Genomic DNA, 20,958 nt, shown 5'->3' on the forward strand with positions numbered 1-20,958 from the left:
GATTTATTTGGACTGGGATTTATTTATTTGGACTCTGTGCAGACTCGACCTAGGATTATGAGTCTTTGGGAACTATCAGGGCAACAGAAATACCAATCTAGGAGAGGCTGTATGGCAGAAGTAATATGGAAAGCACAAAACATAAAAGGATCCATCTTACATCTTCACCATGAACAATGCCTTGAACTCTAGCGATTTAGACTAGAAGTGGTTGTGGTTTCTGGTAGCCCCAGCAAAATCAGGCACTGAGGCATTAGTGATTAGTAGACTGGAAGGCTCCAGTCACATGCTGCAAGAATTTGTTGGGAGTTACAACATGTGACTATTTGGTAATTTCAGAATATGTGGGGCCGAGAGAGAGAGATGCTGAAAGGGTCACCAAGTGCTCACAGAAGAACATTTATCTACATTATGCTACTTCAGAATTACCAACTTTGAAAACAAAACATACTCTTATTTGGAAAATTCAAATATTTTACCTTATTGAGAGTATCCAGTGCTTCCTGAGCAGCGATCAGAGCTGGCTCTGCTTTAGCCAGGTCAGTTTCACAGGCCCTTTGCTTTTCTGCTACATTCTAAGGGTAGAACAAGCAGAAAAAGGCAAACATTTGGGTGAACTCAACAGTTCTGTGGCTAGAACGATAACCTTTAGTGTAATCAGGGCCAAAATGTAAATGGCAATATTATCATAGAATCATAGAGTTGGAAGGGGCCATACAGGCCATCTAGTCCAACCCCCTGCTCAACGCAGGATCAGCCCAAAGCACCCTAAAGCATGTAAGAAAAGTGTGTATCCAACCTTTGCTTGAAGACTGCCAGTGAGGGGGATCTCACCACCTCCTTAGGCAGCCGATTCCACTGCTGAACTACTCTGACTGTGAAATTTTTTTTCCTGATATCTAGCCTATATCGTACTTGTAGTTTAAACCCATTACTGCGTGTCCTCTCCTCTGCAGCCAACAGAAACAGCATCCTGCCCTCCTCCAAATGACAACCTTTCAAATACTTAAAGAGGGCTATCATGTCCCCTCTCAACCTCCTTTTCTCCAGGCTGACCATTCCCAAGGCCCTCAACCTATCTTCATAGGGCTTGGTCCCTTGGCCCCAGATCATCCTCGTCGCTCTTCTCTGTACCCTTTCAATTTTATCTACGTCCTTCTTGAAGTGAGGCCTCCAGAACTGCACACAGTACTCCAGGTGTGGTCTGACCAGTGCCGTATACAATGGGACTATGACATCTTGTGATTTTGATGTGATGCCCCTGTTGATACAGCCCAGATATGTCACATGATGGGATGAGTTTTGTTTCTTTAATTTTTATTTTATTACATTTTATACTTCCTTCCTTTGCGGTTCAGGGCAGTTTACAGTGAGACTGAAATCATGAGGCATAATGAGCACTGTGATTTTTCTGAAGCACTCTGCTCTGTGACTCATTCCTTGACCTACCCTATAAAAGGGCTCTCCCCTTTTTTCAGTACAATGGTTCGCCATAAGCACTGCTGGCAAGAGGAAAAGGAACCTGGCAGTCAGTCAGTCAAAGAAACAGTCTCTGTTTTGTGCAGCTTATTTCAGGGAAATAGATCAACTGACTTTGTTTCCTTACCCAGATTCCAAACTTCAGCCTCCTCCAGAGGGATGGGTAACAGGATGTTTACTCTATTTGCTTACTTGGCTAAGCCCACCAAAACATAAATGACACATTTCCTAATAAATGATTAAGAAATAAAACCTCTTTCTGGTTGTTAAGGAAAAGCTTCCGGAAGTTAGAATATACCACAGTATATTACAAAGGTCCCTGCTCCTTGACCAGTAGGCCTCTTGCTCTTTGCTCACTTCCAACCAGAGAGAGAGAGACAGAGACAGAGAAAGAAAATGAACATTACTTACTGTATTAATGACTTGCACCTTCAGCTCCTCTTCATCAGCAATTGCTTTCTCCTGGCTCACTTTTTCTGTTTCAACCCCTACCACCTGGATCAGTTTGTCAGCATCTTCATTCTTATGCTTGAGTTCCAGCTCTTGAACAGCAAGTTTGGCTTTCAGATCATCAACCTACAAAATCCATCAGGAAGAAAGAGCAAAACAGGTGCTGGTGAGAGAGAACTTGAAAAACCATGTCTTCTTTCCCTTTTGGTGATTCCCCCCCTCCCCCACCAGGTTATGTGAAATGCAGGAAGGGAAATGGTCACTCATTCAGAGTGAGGTCAAAAAGGGCTGCCCTCACACTGAATTTGGTTCTGTATCATCATCATGTCATCAAAGCTGAGACAGAAGAAATCGAGAGTCTAATGGCACCTTTAAGGCCAATATTTTTTTATTCAGGATATAAACTCATAGACAATATGATGAAGTGGAAGAAGTCAGTTAATACTTATAGACATTTCGTCACACTGTCCCCATGGCCTCCATCAGCTGGAGTCACCTCATAAAATGCAGCACCAATGCTACAGATTACAGGTGAAGAAATGTAAACATTTGTTTATTTATTTATATCCAATGCATGGCACTTGACATAGGGCAGGTCCCTCAGATCAAAACTCTGAGTACCCCCCGGTCTCAACTGAGTAGAAGAGCTCTGTCTTGCAGGCCCTGAGGAACCTTGATAGCTCCGTCAGGGCCTTTAGCTCTTCTGGGAGCTCATTCTACCAGGTTGGGGCCAGGGTAAGGTGACCAGATTTTAACATTGGTAAAGTGGGACACCGGTGACCGGGGGGGGGGGGTTCTTGATTAAAAATTTGTTCTTTATGGAGCAACAAAAATTTTCATAGAACGCATAGAATGCAAAAATAGTATTGTAATATATATATTTTTACTTGCAACATAAGTAAAATTTGCCAGGTGCCCCCAGATGTCCCTCCAAAAGTGGGACAATCTGGTCACCTTAGGCCAGGGCTGAAAAAGACCTGGCCCTGATTCAGGCCAGGCGAATATGTTTTATAATGATTAATGTCTACTGGAAGTTTAATTTCTTCATGAGTTCAAACCCCTCCCCCCCTACCAGATACCAACTGAAACCTCTAGACTGGCTTCCCAGTCTCATCTTCCAGGCACCACATTCCCACACCCCCTTCCATTCATGAGAGCATAGGATATCACTGGATCTGAGGGCCTAGTCAAAACAGGCATGGAAAAATACTGGCCCCCTGCTCCATTCTTGGGAATGGAGCTAAACCTTCAGGGTTAGGTTCCCAGCCAGGGCAAGGCATGCTGGGAGGCTGATCCAGGCATTAGCAAGGCATTTGGCTGAGGAGTTCGTGAACCAGATGCCGGGCCTTAAGGGCCACCCCACAGGCATTACATAAACTCACAGCCCCAGGAGCCCCCAGGCTTCTGTGAATAAAACACCCAAACCAAATTTCATGGCAGGATTTATAGCATGGCTCTTTTATCCACATGTCTAAAATGTGCAGATTAAGTCTGAAACAACATAATAAGCTAAAACGAGGGCAGAAAAGGGATGGGCAGGAAGAGGTGATATAATTTCCCCCCCTCTTGTTTAATTTTTTAGTTAAAGCATCCTTTTCAGGTCACCACTAGACCTCAGAGTGAAAAGATACAAGGTTATGTTGCTTTGTATCTTTCCTCTCTGGCTGAAAAAAGCAGCTTGGGGAGGAGGAAAAGGTTTCAACAGCCTCTATCTGTCAGCCTTTTGTCTGCTTTGACTTGCCAGCACAGACTGATTTTAAAAATGGAGACAAAACACAAAGCTCCATGTAACACATAAATTGAGCCTGATGTTTGCTATCGATTTGTAGGACACATCGGTCAATTCAAATGTAATATTCATTGGATGATCATGTGGAAAAATTAGTTATATGTGAACAAGAAACTCTTTGGGGAGCAGGAAGTGGTGGTGGGAAGGTCATTTGCACATGCCTGAAAATATTCTCCCAGAGGGAATCCTTTATTCCAGACTGGAATTTTTATGTTGTAAAATACTGAACAGCGTTCATAATATTTGATAGCATCCAAAATATATGGCAGTCAATTGTTATTATTCTTGGTGGGAAGGGGTTGAAGTTACAGAGGGCACTGAAGTAGCAGACAGCAGCCAACAACTGACCCAAGCAGTGACCTTGGATCTAGCACACCAGCATGACAAAGAGAAAGTTCACTTACACACATACCTGTGAGGCGGTACTCTGGAGTTTCATTAAACCATTCTCCAGCCTCTCAATCTTGGCAATGAGCTCTGCTCTTTTCTTAGCAAGCAAGTTCTGGTAGAGTTTGATCTGTTCAAGGAAGGTCTTTGGGGTGGTATAATTATAGCGCCTCTCAGTAGCGAGGTAAACCTTGGACATTTCATTGACAGTTTTGTGGACATATGACATAAATAAACTGAGGGAAACCTTGACTTCTGGCTATAAAAGAACCATAAAATATCCTTTTATAAAACAATGGGTAATCATCAGAGATGCAGTATAAAACAAAACTATGCAGGAATCTAATTATTTTTTTTGAGGGGGGGGGGAAACAGTTTATGACTTTTACAACCATGTTTGTTCCCAATTACTTTTAGTTTTACATTTTAAGTTCCTTTTTGCCATTTGTTCATTCCCTTGCTATTGTCTCCCGTCTTTTTACCACTCCATGATTCTTTTTTATTTTATTTTGCTGACTGTGATCTGAAACACAGAGTTACATTTATTTCCTCTAGCACCCATGCCACGTACAAATGGCAGCTTTAGGAATCTCCAGCATCACCTCCCACCAAGACTGCATCCAGTGTTTACTAAATGATAGAACAGCATTTGATTAACTGATGAACTGAATGCCACATAGACAGCAGTGAAATGTGTTTTGTCTGGCTTAGGGATATTATGCACTAGTGTTTCCCTTCACTTTTGCCCTGCATTACCCTTGGGTGTGAGGCACATGTTAGGAGGTAGAAGAGGCTACAGAGAAGGCTCATCTGACATCAGCACTGAACCCTGAGTCTCACAAGGAGGGGTGGGGCTTATAAAAATACAACTGTTTATTCAGTAAAGTAACTTAAACAAAATGAAGGTGGGAAAACCACTGAAATGAATTAAAGGGATCAGCTTCCATTCAGTGATAACTAAAATTAAGCTGTGCATGCAGGAAGGAATTAGATTACTTTGCTGAGTTGCTTTTTCGTGTATTTTGAAATTTATATAATTCATTTTTGTCCTTTAAACCCAGGTTCTCCTGGTCTTAGTGAGATATACTAGCCACTACACTGTAGTGGATCTCTTTGACTGCTGCCACACATATCAGAAAAATGTGGCAGTGATTCCTTTGCATGAATAAAGAAATCAATAGAGCTAGTCTTTTAGTAGAGCCTCTGATATGAGGAAAGTAATAAATGATAGTAGTCTTCAAAAGAAGTAAAATTGCTTAGCTGGCAGAAGGTCTGACACGGAAGGTCTGAGCAAACAACCTTATTTTTTCTTATTTGGGCTGTCAACTCTAGATATTCATCCTCAAGTTTTCTTCATTGACAAAATGTTTTTCAAATACTTCCTTAGCTTTTGACAACAGAGTCATTAGCCTTTCACATCCTGTTCATATGGTATATTTTCCTAAACAGATCTGTGCTATATAAATAAATAGTTGGTCCCTTATCCTAGGGTCATTCTTTGGCTGGTAATTATGCAGTTCAATTCATGTGAAATTAAATATGCTAAGAGACTTCTCATAACTATCAGATGTTACTGAACCATTGGAAAGATTTCCATACACTAGCCATAGCTTACTAAAAAGAGATGGATGAGCAAACTCACAAAATGGAGCCATGCTAGCTATTTAGTTATGTATGATTCGACTTATATCCTGCCACTCCTGAGACCCAGCTTGTGGCAGCTAACAGTGTAAAAAACTCGCATTAAAACCCTCGATAAAACCATGGCCTGTATGGCCCCTTCCAACTCTATGATTCTATGATTCATAACCACAATACATCTAAAACAGAACTCATTCCAGACAGCAGCAGCCCAACCCTCCCTACCCACCTCAACAGACAGATGACACCAATTGGGGGGTCTAGGGAGCCGCACTGATCTAATTAGTTCAAGGGGGGGGACCCAGATCTTAACCAGGCTGGCCACAACCAAAGACCTGGCAGAAAGAGCTCCATCTTACAGGTCCTGCAGAACTTCAAAAGCTCTGTCAGGACCCTTAGCTCACCCAGAAGCTCATTCCACCAGGTCAGGGCCAGGACTGAAAAAGCCCTGGCCCGGGTCAAGGCCAGGCGGACTTCCCTCAGGCCAGGGACAACCAGTCAGCTCCTGCAGAGCAAAGGACTCTGTGGGGGGCATAAGCAGGCAAAGCAGTCTCTCAGATAAACGGATCCCTAACTGCAGATGTCCTTGAAGGTTAATACCAAAACCTTGAATCTGATCTGGGCCACAACCAGAAGCCAATGCAGCTGCCTCAGCACCGGCTAGATGTGAGCCCTCTAAGACGTACCAGTGAAGACCCTAGCAACTGCATACCAGCTGTAATTTCCAGGTCGGGACAAGGGTAGACCCGTGTAGAGCGAATTACAAAAGTCCAGTCTGGAGGTGAATGTTGCATGAATCACTAGTAGCCATGCCTAGTGCAGATGGTAGAATGCTAAGCAGGCTACTCCTGTGACCTGGGCTTCCATAGATAAGGAGGAGTCCAAGATCACTGCCAAATTCCTTGCCTACGGTCCAGTATTAAGTCGCACCCCGGTCATGGTGGGTAGGCATGCATCCTGGCCTGCCCTCTTCCCACCCAGCTGCAGGACCTCCGTCTTGGAGGGATTGAGTTTCTGGCGACTCTGCTCTAACAATCCAGCTACAGCTTCCAAACCCATGTGGACTGCACAGAAACTGTGAAGATGAATACAAGAATTATAAATTGTTCACCTCTCATTACATCTGTGAGGTAAATATTCTTTCAGTTTGCTGAACAGTCCTCTCTCATTGGTTGCAAAAAGTGAACTGAGGGAGGAGTGCTTGCCCCTCCCACACCACGTGATTTTGGGGTGGGAAAGTCAGCCGCCTCTGGGAGGGGAGGGGGAGCACTCCTGGGATCTAAAAATGTCATTTTAAAGCTTGCTTTCTCCATGGTGCGCCTGTGAAAGCACTGTCCCTCCCCATGTGGGACTTCAAAGAAGCCACAAAGATGAATATAAAAGATTTGATTTTCGCTGGCCTCAAGCTTAAACAGTGCAATTAATGTGGCACAATCTTCTCCCATTCCTACTACAGACTGGGTTGAACACTACTCAGATCTATTAAATGAGCCATCACTGATGGAAGTGCTGCAGGACATCCAAGTTCTTACTAATCCTCATCTTTGGTTTCCTGTGAACCAAGAAGAGATGCTGAATCTTATTGCCTCCATGAAGTCAGGTAAGGCACCCAAACCTGATAGTATTTCCCACGGAGCTAATAAAAAATAACCCAGAATAGTGGTCAGAACCTCTAGCATATTTGTTCACCTTGATTGAAAAATTTGGGATTTTGGGATTCTTCCCAATTCTTGGTTTAAATGAATTATTGGCTCAATGTTTAAGAAACCTAACTCTTGTTTACCCAGAAACTACCACTGCGGAAGCTTACTCTCTGCCCTGGGGAAACTGTACTCCAGTCATCCAGACAACTACTACTAGGGGGAAAAACAAGCAGGATTTCGTCCTGGCTGTACTTTACTTGACCATTGTCTTACACTTCTCTTCATGGTAGAGAAGCACTCCCAGCATCACAGAGCTACAGGGAGCATTTGATTCCATCAACAGACCATTATTATGGAACAAATTAGCTCAATTAGGCATGGAGAAGCATTTGTTTTTTTCTTATTCAAAAATTCCATTATTCAAACAGCTGCCAAGTGAGACTTGATAGTTTTCTTGCCTGTAAGATACCTGTTTCTAAAGAGGGGAACCAATGGGTTTAAATAAATTCAAAATAATTTCCGGAAAAATATCCGGTAGAAGTTCCTGACAGAGCGGTTTCTCAGTGGAACAGGCTTCTTCGGGAGGTGGTGAGTTGTTCTTTGGAAGTTCTTAAGCAGAGGCTAGATAGTTATCTGAAAGAAATGCTGATTTTATGAACTTAGGCAGATAGTTAGTGGGTGGGTAGGATGTGCTACTGTTTGTCTTTTGTGGCGCTTCCTCGCATTCGCAGGAAATTGCTAATCACTGTAGGGTGGTAGGTGAATTTCCTCCAGGCCAGGCTGGATTCTGGAGATTTTTGGTGTGTGTGTGTGGGGGGGGGGGGGGAAGATCCTTGGGTATGACACTGGGATCACTGTGGGTAAGCAGGTAGTTGTGAATTCCTGCAATGTGCAGGGGGTTGGACTAGATGTCCCTGGAGGTCCCTTCCAAATCTATGATTCTATGATTCTAAGGATGTTTTTTAAATCTCCATCTTTATTTCATCTATTTCTAGTGATCCTCCCTTTTCAGTTCACAAATTCTGAGGGATATGCTCCAAAACTAAACTTCCAGCCCATCTGTGAAAGTCCAGACAATTGCTCCCAATAAGCAAACTTTGTTGAAGAAAACATCTTTACTGAAGATGCAGCTATGCTAACATCTCTAAATCCTTGCTAAGACTAAACTCCAGTCCCTGGCTCCCCCCAGCTACCCAATTGGGCACAAAACTCTCTAGATGCCACCCCCATAGCCAGTCCAGAAAGACACAACTGGCACCTCCTGCCCAAGGTCAGGGACAGAGATAACACATTCCCTATTTGAATAGGGATGCTGGCTAACACAACTGGTCAGATGACTTGATTCACCTAGTTCGTTGCACTAACTGTATAGCACTGCTGTAAGATCAAGCCTACCTCAATTCCCTCAGTCTCCTCTAAGAATCTTGCACTGACAGAAACCAATGCTTCTTCGGGCCATTCATGAAACCAATCAATAGCTGTGCAGTTCACTACAGCAGGGAACTTCCTTGCCCGCACACGTAGGGTAGAACCCACAGGAGAAAAGCACAGGATGACCTAGAGACAAAAAAAAGAAAGAAGTAACTGAGTGTGAAAGATTGCTGGTGACATTTTGAAATATGCTAATAAACAGTCATTGAGAATCAAAAAAGGTACAAATAATGATTGGTCTTTAAAATATTGATCAAAATTTGCTCCATCCTCTCTACAAAAGAAGCCATTGTGATGGTGTGCCACATTTCATTCTTGGGGTATTTTAAGGTTGTTTGTGATCTGGAGATTCCAGTGGCTTAAAGACAGCATAGCTGTGGTGGGAATGTAAGAAGGCAAGGCAATATTGGGATAATATACTTGAGGAATTTTTAAAAATGTTAAAATTTAATTTTGAAAAAAAAAACAGAGCTATTTCTATTGAATTTTTTAGAGGGCAGGGTCCATAAGGATCTTAGAGTTTTATTTATGTACGTGACTTCTGCAACTAGAATTGTTTTTGTTTCTAAATGGAGGAGCCCTGATAGTCACTCAGCCAAAGAATGGTTAAGGAAATTGTTGGACTATGCTGAAGTTGCCAAATTGTCTGCCGTTTATAAAGATCCAGATCTTGGAAAATATGTTAAGCAATGGCCAATGTATTGGAACTATATGAAAAAACACTAACCAGACTTTGCAAAGATCTGAAAATTTTAACATAGTAGCAGCAGGTTTTAAGTATAATGTTATGTCACAGATCTAGGTTTTATTATTTCATTTATTAGGGTTAGGAGAGAAGTCTTGAATATATATTTGTAGGTGTTTGAGTGTTAGGTTAGTGAATTGATGTATTAGTAATTGGTATGGATATATTTTTAATATCACAATAAAATATTTGAATTGCAAAAAAGAAAAGAAAAGAAAAAAAGACAGCGTTGCTAATTCCTCTAACTTCTCTGACAGAGCTAAAACATTTCCGCAGGGCCTGCAAAAGGGAGCTCTTCCACCAGGCATTTGGGTGAGGCTGAGTGGAACCAGCAACATCTACAGGGCCCCTGCTCCCTCCCCCCACAGAAACCCATTCATATGTTCTGCCCTTGGGCCTCTTTGCACTATTATAGTTATCTTTGTTACAGTTATTAATGTTAATTATTACTGTTGTGGTTATCTATATATAATGTAAAATCTAAATTCCTCGGATTGTTGCCTTCCCAGGATGATGATGAAGATTGCTCAGAGGAGGGAGAGAAGAAGAGCTCTGCCTGTCTCTATATCTGTCTCCATCCCTTTTAAATTGTGTCCCAACACTTCCCTCCATGCCGCTGCCAGTAGCTGCTTCAGAGGGCCCCTTGGGTATGCTAAGAAGTAGTTGCCAGGGGGCAGATAGGCTGCTGTTGGAGCCACACAGGTCTCCAATCCTATCGGGGAGGAGTATCAAAGACGAGCAAAAACCATGTGGTTGCCATTTTGGTGCTCCCTGTGTCACACTCGATTGAGCTTGTCAAATTATAAAACTTTACTCTGAGGGAATGAAAAAAACTTCAACCTGAGATCCCAGCTGGAAAACAGACAGTTTGTGAGATCCCCAGGGCCCAGCACTCTGCCTCACTGAGCTGCAGTAACCCACTCTTATCAATGCATTGGGAGCCTGTGGACTATCTTCCCTTTTGGCCTTTTCCATACAAGGCACTCTCACCTCACCCAGGTTTGATCCTGGGTGGTAAAGGAGAAGTGTGTGCCATCACCACAACTGTAGGAGGACCAGTGAGGGGCCCACAGCCTCATCCCCTTTATGGTCTCTTGACCCTAAGGAAGGTCCATGGCCCTAAGGAAGTATGCCTGGCCTTGACTCAGGCAAGGGACTTTTCAGCTCCTGGGAATGCTGAGGGCCCTGACAAAGCTATCACAGTTCTGCAGGGCCTGCAAAACGAAGCTCTTTGGCTTGAGGCTGGGACCAAGATATATGGGGCCCCTCCTCAGGCTATGCATTAACATCGAGCAAACTCCCCTGAAGTGGATGGCTGTGGGGAGGCGGGGAGTCATGTCACTAATCTTGGTTTATGTTTTATGTTTGGTTTTATACGGAGAGTGGCGGCTAAAAATGCAACACAAAAACAAACAAATAAAAATAGCCTACTTTCTTCATCCCAGGTGAAACCTCCCCTAGGCCCAATGTATTTATTTAATTTATTTTTAATTTATTATTTGGGTTTATATACCGCTGTTCCCAATTGGGTTCCCGGCGGTTTACAAAATAAAATAATAAAATACAGTAGGTCCCATAGATGCTCAAATTATGTTACTAAAATTATTAAAACTAAGATGGAGACAAACAACTGACTCAATTTATCCCCTCGATCAGCCACGGTCAACAATCCTACTATCCTACTGATGAGAGTGGGAGCAGATGGAGGCGATGGACATGGGGGATCCCAGATTGAATAACGGGAACCCGCCTTGGCCTCACCCATATGCCTAGTGGAAGAGCTCCGTCTTACAGGCCCTGCAGAAAGTTGACAGCTCTGACAGGGCCCTTAGCTCTTCCAAGAGCTCATTCCACCAGGTTGGAGCCAGGACCGAAAAGGCCCTGGCCCAGGTCGAAGCCAGGCGAGCTTCCCGAGGGCCCGGGACTACCAGTATGTTCTTACCCACAGAGCGAAGAGCCCTGGGGGGGGGGGCGGGCATAAGCAACCAAGCGGTTCCGAAGGCAAGTAGAACCCAGACCACGCATAGCCTTAAAGGCCAAACCCAAAACCTTGAACTTGATCCAGAAACAAACTGGTAACCAGTGCAGATGTTGAAGCACTGGATGAATATGGGCCCTCCATGATGTCCCCGTGAGGACCCTGGCAGCCGCATTTTGTACCAGCTGTAACTTCCAGGTCAAAGACAAGGGCAGGCCTGCGTACAGCGAGTTACAGTAGTCTAATCTGGAAGTAACCGTTACATGGATCACTGTGGCCAGGTGGTCCAAGGACAGGTAGGGTACTAGTAGCCGGGCTTGGCGAAGGTGGAAAAACGCCATATGGACTGGGGGTGAGGCTTATCCAAGATTTTTCTCTCTTCTGGCTGTTCAGGACCAAAGAGACTCCTTTGGTTTCTTTTCAACTAGCCAGATCCATGGTTAACTTTCTGTTTCCACAGCCACTCATAGGCCATTACAGGCAGGTTGAGGAGCTGTGCTCCAAACATCCTGCTGGAGTGGCAGGGCTAATCAGACTGGGAAAGCCCACTTTGTCCTAAAGAGGCATACAAAACCTGCCTGTAGTAGGAGAGGGGTGACCTAACCAGTGTTGAAGGACTTCCTCCACTTTAGGAGAACAGTCAGGGCCGTTCCGCACTCGTCCAAAATAGCACAATGGTTACAAATTGAAATCGCTACAGTTTTGCCATTATGCACAACGTCATTGACAATCTGCAACACTCCTGAAACCGATCCGCAAAAAGCGCTTCTTTGTAGCGCTTTCAGGGAGATCCCAAAAAGTGGATTCACCCTCCGGAAAGCGCTACACTCCTGCAACCAATCTGCAACACTAGCAGAAAAGTTCTGTTCGTTACCATTGTTGCGGTTTCTGCAAAGTCCCTCCCCCTGGCTCTCTCCTCTGATCTTCCGGCGAAGCGATCGCCATTTTTTTTTCTCCAAGCGAGCGGAGATCAACGCACCGGCAAGCCTTCATTTACCCAGCGAGGCTTCCCCGGCTGCAGTCCCTCTGTTTAAAGTAACCAAGCACAAGCAACATAGAGGCCCGTTTGCTGGTTTATTTTCCCTTTATTTTTCACACTATTTTCGGCCGAAAATCACGCCCGTGAAGGGGGGGGCATTTTTTTTTCACTCGGGGGGAGCGTGGCAACGATGAAACGGCAGCTCAAACACCACCTGCTAGCTGGATGAGTCTCTCCGTTGCAACGAATCAACGCAGATTCATTGCAACGTGTGTGTGTGTTTTTTTTTTTTTAAAACCTTCCTTAAAGGGAAAGGGGCTGTTTGGGAGCATGATAACGGCCGCCCATTGGCTGCTTGACGGCCAGGGGCAGGACACAGCTCGGCAATATCGCTTCCTGGCTAGCGATTTTTGGCGAGACCGGAAACCTGTGGGAAACGATAGAAACGCAACTGGATTCCACTACAAAGGCAGGTATGCATAATGACGAATTCCACTATTTAAAATGGTGATTTTTCGTTCCGCAACCAATTTGCAACATGGATCCCGGTGCGGAATGGCCCTCAAACATGTAGTTGAAGTGAAAAAGGCAAAGAGACATCCTTTACCTTAAGCTGCTTTCGAACTTTGTCAATGAAGAACTTCCAGCAGTTTTCCCTGGTGTCTTGCATGCCAAGTGATTTCACCTGAGGCCTCATGGAGCCAATGATATTCTCCAATTCATCATCCTGGAATAGTCCTGGGATTTCACCAGAGGCCAAAAGGTCATTGATCAATACCAAGAATTGCTCTTCAGCAACCTGGGAGTCTGTCATGAGGAATACAGTGGGAGTGTTCTTCACAGCTGATTTGATGTACTGAGAAGCCAGGTCAGCCTGAATCACAAAATAAACACAGTTTCTTATATTAAAAGTTTCATTTTGATCATCTCTGAAGAAGCTCACTAGCCTAATACAAGAAAGAAGCAATCTTTGTATTATGAAAGAAGACCCAAAGAAGAATAGCAAACAGTCAGGACTAAGTTCTGTTTTCAAAGTCATCCCTCTAAACTGGAGAAGCCTAATCTTCTACCTTAAATAGTGCAGGGTAGCCATTCCTAAAATAGGCAACAATAGTCTGTGGGAGCAGGAGATGGGCCCAGACATTTTTTTTGAAGCCATGGAAAATTGTATGGGGGGACCTGAGAAATGGGAAGCTGAAATATATGCAATACCTGCTTTAAAAAAAAATCAAAAAGCTCCTAAACATGGTGGTGCTTTAACAACATAAAACAACATTTATAATTTAGTTAGCATATTATACTATTTGGCACATTCAGGAAATTGTAATGCTATTTTTAAATAGGTCTAGTCCTTTAGCCCAGTAAGGCGTGCAGCAGCAATAGTGCAGGTTGTATACTCAGCATGTAAGGAAAACTGGTTAGTCCCTAAAACATCTAAAGTTTCTCATGGGAAGAGCCATGGCTCAGTGGTACAACATCTACTCTGTATGCGGAAGGTTCTGTGTTCAGTTGGTGGCATCTGGCTGAAAGGATCAGGTAAGCAGGTGATGTGGAAGACATGTCTGAGACTTCAGAGAGAGAGCTGCTGCTGCAAAAGAAAATATTGACAGACTAATGGTCTGCCTCTGTATGAAGAAGCTTCATGACTGTTGCGGCAGACCAAGTCCAGGGGGATTATGGGAGGATTCTCTCAGTGCTGACCTCCATTAGTTGAACTCTAATGTTGAACATTGTGGGAAGGTGATGGGATGGGGCAGAATTCCTTCTGACACAAAAATGTGATGTTCAGCAAAGGAACGGTAAGGCATAGCAGCACTGCTGGACGGAGCTTTGAGTCAGGGTGGGATTGGCCATAATATTAGCAGTCCTTTAAGCAGCCCATAAGGTAACTTGCATTAAGGGGATTAGCAATATTGCAACAAGATATGCTGATTGTGCTGATACAGCCATTAACAACAAACTCTAGTTTAACCCAAGTTATGAGTTTTGTAACTGTATTTTAAAGCCTGTTGTATCTAAAGATACAATGGACACTAGCCCAACCCCCTGCCCTGGGCAGGCCAGCCAAGGTCCGGAGAGCCTTCCGTGGCCTTTTCGGGGGCAGGTGGGCACCCCATTACTCTCCCCCTCAAAATGGCCTGCAGAGGCCTGGAGAGGCCTGAGTGGGCCTTTTGGGGGATGGGGGAGGGAGTGCTGGTAGGAACCCCATTCCTCCCCCCCTTGAAAAGGCCCACTGAGGCCTTTCCAGGCCTGGGCAGGGCTTTTTGTGGCTGGGCGGGGGAATGCTGGCAGGGACTCTATTCCTCCCCTCACCATCCCAGGCAGGCCTGCTGAGGCCTGAAGAGGCCTCGGTGGTTCTTTGTGGGGGTGGGGGGAGCACTGTCAGGAACCCCATTCCTTCCCCCTTCCCCCTGGGCAGCCCTACCGAGGCCTGGCAAGGCTACAGCCGGAGTTGCTCGGGGCGGCAGGAGTGCTGGCGGGGCCTGGCTCACCCTTTCTCCCTTGGCAGCACCGCCAAGGCTTGGTGAGGCCACGTCTGGGGCTGCTTGGGGCAGGGGTGAGTGCTGGCGGGGGCTCCCTCCCTTCTTTCCCCGCCACCACCGAGCGCACAGTCCCAGGGATGGGACAGCCGGGAGCACCCTCTTACCATTTTAGTTACACGTTCAGATCAGATGAGGGGGGCAAAAGAGAGCTATGTATCTGATCAAATGGTACATGTATCTGCCAAAAGGACAAATATGAACTTCTGTCTTCAATTCATTATCAGAATGATAATATATTGGAACAAAGTTTGAGTCCAGTGACACCTTTAAAACCTAGAATTTTTCATTCAAGGTATAAACTTCCATGTGCATGCACATTTATTCAGTTATGCAACTTTGTTAGTCTTAAAGGTGCTACTGGACTCAAACTTGGTTCTTCTGCTTCAAACCAACACAGCTACCCACCTGAATCTTCTTAAATATAACTGCATATTATAAATGTATATTATATATAAATATAACTGTATAATATGCCTTTCAACATGGAAGAAACACAAACCAGAGTATTCCCTAATGATCACCAGGTGCCACTCTTGCTCTTCCTAAGTGGACTGACACCAAGGCAGACGTTTCCCAAAAGGATTCCCTCTGCCTGTTGCTCACAGTGAGAGCACAGCTACATTGGTTTTGGGAAACATTACAGCTGCACACACCCAGACTGTATAAAGCTGTGACTAGATGCAGCAGGTATTTCTCTGAGGGAGTTCCAGCACATCTTCCAAAAACACATTGCAGTGCGCCTCAGACATACTTTGGATTAGAAATATATACAAAAGAATCCTCCTTAATTTGATCACATCAGTAATTTATCTGAACTGCTTCAAAGATATGAGAAGGCACAGGGGAGCATTTTGGGATCCCCCCCCTCAACCACAGCACTAAAGCCCTGTTCTTATATAGAAGAAGCAGTGTTTCTTTACACACCACAATAAGAGTAACACAAGTATTCATTCTGCAAAAGTCCAACCCATGGTGAATCCTACATATCATCATCAACAACACAACCACTTTTTGTTTCTTTATGCTATTTATAACCTGCCTTTCTCACTGAGTCTCAAGGCTAGGTCAATGTGACCAATAGGCTGAGAAGACATCTAATGAACAATGTAATGGGACTAGGATTGCAGAAATCTGAAACAAGACATAAATATGATGTGCTTAACAATACAAGAAATGGTACTATATAAGTATTCACATCTGGAAGTCAATATCATTAAAAAGCAGATAACTGAAAACCTGAAATCGTTTCCTGCTGTTGAAAAAATTATGTCTGGGGAGACAAAGTGGATAGAGATATTTTCCCCCACTTAATTCTAATACTCTCCTCAGGAGAGATACTTTTGCATGAGTGTAGTGTCCCTGACATGTTATACCACATACTCTTGGAATGTCCTACGTTTGCTCTATATCGTCGCCCTTTATGTAATTATTTGAAGAAACTGAGATCTTTCTGTGTTGATGAGAAACACTGGATTAAAATTATACTAAGTGTGAGGGACTCAGCAATAATTGAAAAGTCCTTGCTGGCAATTTTAAATTAAAATCTTTCCATGATGGACTCTTTAACTGAAATTGTTTACAATTTTAGTTTTATGATTTGCCATTTTTATGCCAATAAAAGTATTCTGACTCTACTAAAACATGGCAGAACTTAATGTACTTGGAAGGGGAATGATTCAAAACATAAAAAGGACTTTTTCATGAAATGAACAATGAAATTGTGGATTTCACTGCTTGTGAATGTAGATAGTTTTAAAGGCAGATTAGACAGATTCATGGAGGAGAGGTCCATCAGTAGGGTGGTTAGCCATGATGACTAAAGATACACACACTTGATCTTAGCTAAAAAGTGATGATGTCTAAAGATGTAAACTTCTGAATACTTGGAGGCAGCATCTGGTCAGATCCAGCAATGTACATCCAATGTTATTACACTTTCAATGGATTAGACTCGTCTTAAATTACTGGTTCCTAGTTTCACCAAGATTCCAGTTAGAATGTTACATAGTAGTTTATTTGAGTTTTTAAACAGCTTTAAATTCAATATAATGGTAAAGTCATTTCCTACTGCATTACCCAATATTATTAGAAATGTTTTCTATTTACTTATTTCTTTCTATTGGTTATTGGTGTGCACAAGTTATGCCCAGATCGCAATGATCTTGAAAAGGACATGTTTGCATAACAAAGAGGACTTTGTATTAGGTATTCCACATCAGTTCATATTCTTTTTCTTCTCTGCTCTAATCATGTGCTGGGATATCCCCGGAGAAAGCGACTTTGCTTCTTACCTTGAGGTCTGGGATTCCATAGCCTTTTTTCAGGGTGATCTGAAACACATCCAAGGAACTGATATAGGCTGCTAGCCGGGACAGGCTCTGTTTGCCACTGCCTCCTACCCCCACTAGCAAGGCATTCCCTCTAGGAGACTCTAAGATGCGATTGATTCTGCAGACATGAGATACAGCATCCTCAAAAAGCACCTGCAATCAGCAAGGAAGGCTGGTTACAATTCACAACAAATCTTACAAAAAATTCCCAGTCCAAAATTATGACTATACAAGCCAATTTGAGTGTGAGCTTCACTAACAAATACCATTACTTTGTGCAGTCATGCGTCCTGTCTTGATTAATCTGCGCTTTTGCAGGCCAGCCATTAAAAAAATCTCCAAAGCTTTCTAGTAGACTAAGAGCGTTCCTCCCTCTGCCCCTTTCTTGCCAAAATGATCACATGACCAGGAGGGGAACTACTCCCTCAGTACTCTCCATGCTACCAGTGGAGACCACAAGAAACGAAGGTTTCAGAGAGTTCACAGCAGTGCAGGAGGAAATCATAGAGTTGGAAGGGACATCCGGAGTAATCTAGTCCAACCTCCTGTCTTTTCCCCCCAAAAGCAGAATCCCTGGCAAGTCTATCCTGGAGAAAATTCACCTCCCAACTCCAAAGTGGTAATTGGCATTTCCCTGGGCATGCAAAATAGAGCCACAAGAGCCAAGCACCCACACAACCCTGCCTAGTCGCACTCTGCCTAAATTCACAGCATTTCTGTCAGACGGCTATCTAGCCTCTGCTTAAAAGCTTCCAACGATGGAGAACCCACCTCCTTCTGAGGGAGAGATACATGCCTGTACAGAAGATGCCTTCATAGAAGACCACTCAATGAACAACAGTTACAGATAAGCGCAACCCTGTTTTCATCATTGTGACTTCTGTACAGTCCCACACTGGGAGATTAGCAAGCTTGTTGAGTGAAGGAGATGGGTGTGAATCTCTCAAAGAAAGAGACTACAGGGACAGCTTCTCAACAGCTGTTTAGCATCACATATTGGCTTTTACCCCAAACTGTCTTATAATGGAGAAGCAAGCTCCCAACTGGAATAAATGCAGAAAAATGAAGAGAACCATAATACATTGATCAGCCATGCACTTAAAACAAAGTGTGATAACCTCTACCGACCCATAAATATGTACAACATGAGGACTATCCCTAGTAAGGGGATCCTAGACAATCCCTAGTAGGGGATCCCGGCTAAAGCATCATCCTGTGAAACATCATGAAGGGAGCGGGCAAAAGCTAGAACCCCCAATGTTCTCATTCCACAGTTTGAACTGCTGCATACTTTAAAAACCCTATTCCAAATGAAGAACCAGGGAAATGCAAAGACAAAACGAGGGGTAATCAGTGCAGGTACTCTAAATAGAAAGTTGATTAAAATCTAGTCAATGCCTATCTTTATTAAGGAGAACCCCCTCAGCCCCCCATCAGCCCCCTTCTAGCTCTCAACTCCAGTTTCACTCACCAAACTCATTACTGCATTGACCTCATTGTAGCTGTCCAGGGCTTCCACAAGCAGCTTATTCAGAATTTGCCAGCTGGCAACAGGCAAATACTTTGGTTCCCCAATACCCTGAGCAAAGTGGCAGTAAATATTCGGCTTGGCAAAGACAATATTGTCACCTAGATCCTGTAGAAGACACAAAAATAGCCTTTCATCTTCATTTCATTTTAATGATGGCAAATTTATGGTTCAGTCTGTGAGGTTGATGGGCCCAGCAGAAAACAGGATTGGGCTTACCTGTAACTTTTGTTCATTGATATCTCATGTGCAAAGACACACTGGGATTGCACAGGTGCAGGCCAGCTGTGGAAGACTTTTCCACGTAAGCTCCTATAGGGGGTGCTCTAAGTTCATGCAAACCATGTATGTGTCTGGTCATTACTGCTCACAAGTAGGTCTGATGCACCATAAAATGTATTTTCCTTCCCACCATTTCACAAAATGGGGCAGAGGGGAGTGACAGATCTAACTATTGCCAGTTGTACATCCAAAATAATGGATTTAACTCTGGAAGGATTAATTTAATACAATCTAAGCACAGCCTTCTGAGCCTATACATTCCATTTTGCACCAATGCAGGTATGGAGGCAAGTTTAGTTAGTGCCTTTATAGACAAAAGACTATGGTACCCATGTGTGGTGTATAAAAAGACATCCATAATTTGAGACACTAGCCTTAAGCCCTGCAGAAACTTAACCCAGATGACACACCTTTGCTCTTATAATAATCAATTCTGAGACAGTCTCAGATCTTCTGTCAGCAACTGCACCAAAGATTCACTCATAGCAGCAGGCAATGGCATGTATATAGCCTCAGACCCCATGTTCATCCTCCTTCCCAATCTGTCATGGGTGTTGAGAAAGTGGGAGGAGCCTAGTTCTAGAACAGACATTTGATGCCTGGGGTTGGGTGCACATTGCCTAACCCCTGAATGTCCCCGTGATCAGTGCCAATACTAAGTAACGATGGTCACTGGCAACACTTAGTGGCCCCACTTGGCAGCTGCACTGTACGGCAGGCGCATGGAGATATGCCTTCAGTAGCAGATTCTTGGTAGCAGCACTCAGCAGTGGCAGGAGCAGTGCTTGACAGTGGCTACCTGATGGCAGGCAACTGGCATCAGCCACTTGGCGGTGGGCACTCAAGGTTGGGCATTTAGTGTTGGCCATTTGGCAGTGGTTGGTTACAGGAACTGAATGGCAGCTGCTCAGTGCTCAGCAGTGGCACTCAGCTGCAATGCTCAACTGCAGCCACTTAGTGGCAAGTATCTGGTGGCCATTCAGTAGCAGCCACTTGGCTGCAGGTGTTTGGTGTCATATGCTTGGTAATGGGTGCTCTCAGTGGTGACTCTCCTTCCATCATTGAGTACTGTTGGAGCCAAGCCGCACTTGGGTTGCTGGCAAAGAGGAAACAAACCACCTCTATGTGAGAGTGGTAAACAGGGCGATGCCCGACTTTTCGTCAGTCTCCTTCACCAATGGGCTAGGTGTGGCTTTAGACAGGGCAGATTCCTCCTCTGAATAAACTGAATAAGCTCCACTGGGATTGGCACTCAGCTCACTAAGGTGGCTACTGGCTTTTCATCAGCCGCTCAAGCTAGCTCTCATTATGGGCTCAGGATCTGAGGCCATTCCCCAGAGTGTTCTAGATGTGCCGTTCTTCCTTCCCTCAGTTTCTGGGTTGATTTGGCAGCAAGATTATTATTAAGTTCTTCTGGTAGACCGAGAAGATAAACTCAGTGCTCTCCATCTGGGGCCATTTCTGCCTCACCTTTATTCATTATTTATTTTTTTATCTTAGCAAGGCCATGTTCTCATCAACAATTATAAAAATTATAAGTCTTTCAGCTTGCTGAACAGTCCTCTCTCAGTGGTGGCAAAAGGAGAACTGAGGGAGGAGTGCTCGCCTTTCCCACACCATGTGACTTTGGGGTGGAACAGTCAGCCTCCTGTGTGAGGAGAGGGGGAGCACTCCTGGGATCTATAAATTTTAAAGCCTGCTAATTCTTCTTCACAGCAGGCCTGCAGAAGTGCAATCCCATGTGTTATTGCAT

At 44.1% G+C, this 20,958-nt stretch overlaps 1 protein-coding gene across 3 annotated transcripts in view; it reads right to left on the reverse strand.

Annotated features, from left to right (window-relative positions):
- DNAH17 (dynein axonemal heavy chain 17) overlaps positions 1-20,958 on the reverse strand; it is a 127,296-nt gene that overhangs the window by 30,623 nt on the left and 75,715 nt on the right. For all 3 annotated transcript variants that reach the window (XM_077328114.1, XM_077328115.1, XM_077328112.1), the window contains 7 exons: positions 18,867-19,031; positions 17,357-17,548; positions 13,130-13,396; positions 8,785-8,946; positions 4,131-4,364; positions 1,891-2,055; positions 480-575 (listed from right to left, as the gene is read on the reverse strand). In XM_077328114.1, coding sequence (XP_077184229.1) covers positions 480-575; positions 1,891-2,055; positions 4,131-4,364; positions 8,785-8,946; positions 13,130-13,396; positions 17,357-17,548; positions 18,867-19,031 — 1,281 coding nt within the window. The remainder of the gene's footprint in view (positions 1-479; positions 576-1,890; positions 2,056-4,130; positions 4,365-8,784; positions 8,947-13,129; positions 13,397-17,356; positions 17,549-18,866; positions 19,032-20,958) is intronic.

Source organism: Paroedura picta, chromosome 3, assembly GCF_049243985.1.
Source record: "Paroedura picta isolate Pp20150507F chromosome 3, Ppicta_v3.0, whole genome shotgun sequence".
NCBI lineage: Eukaryota > Metazoa > Chordata > Lepidosauria > Squamata > Gekkonidae > Paroedura > Paroedura picta.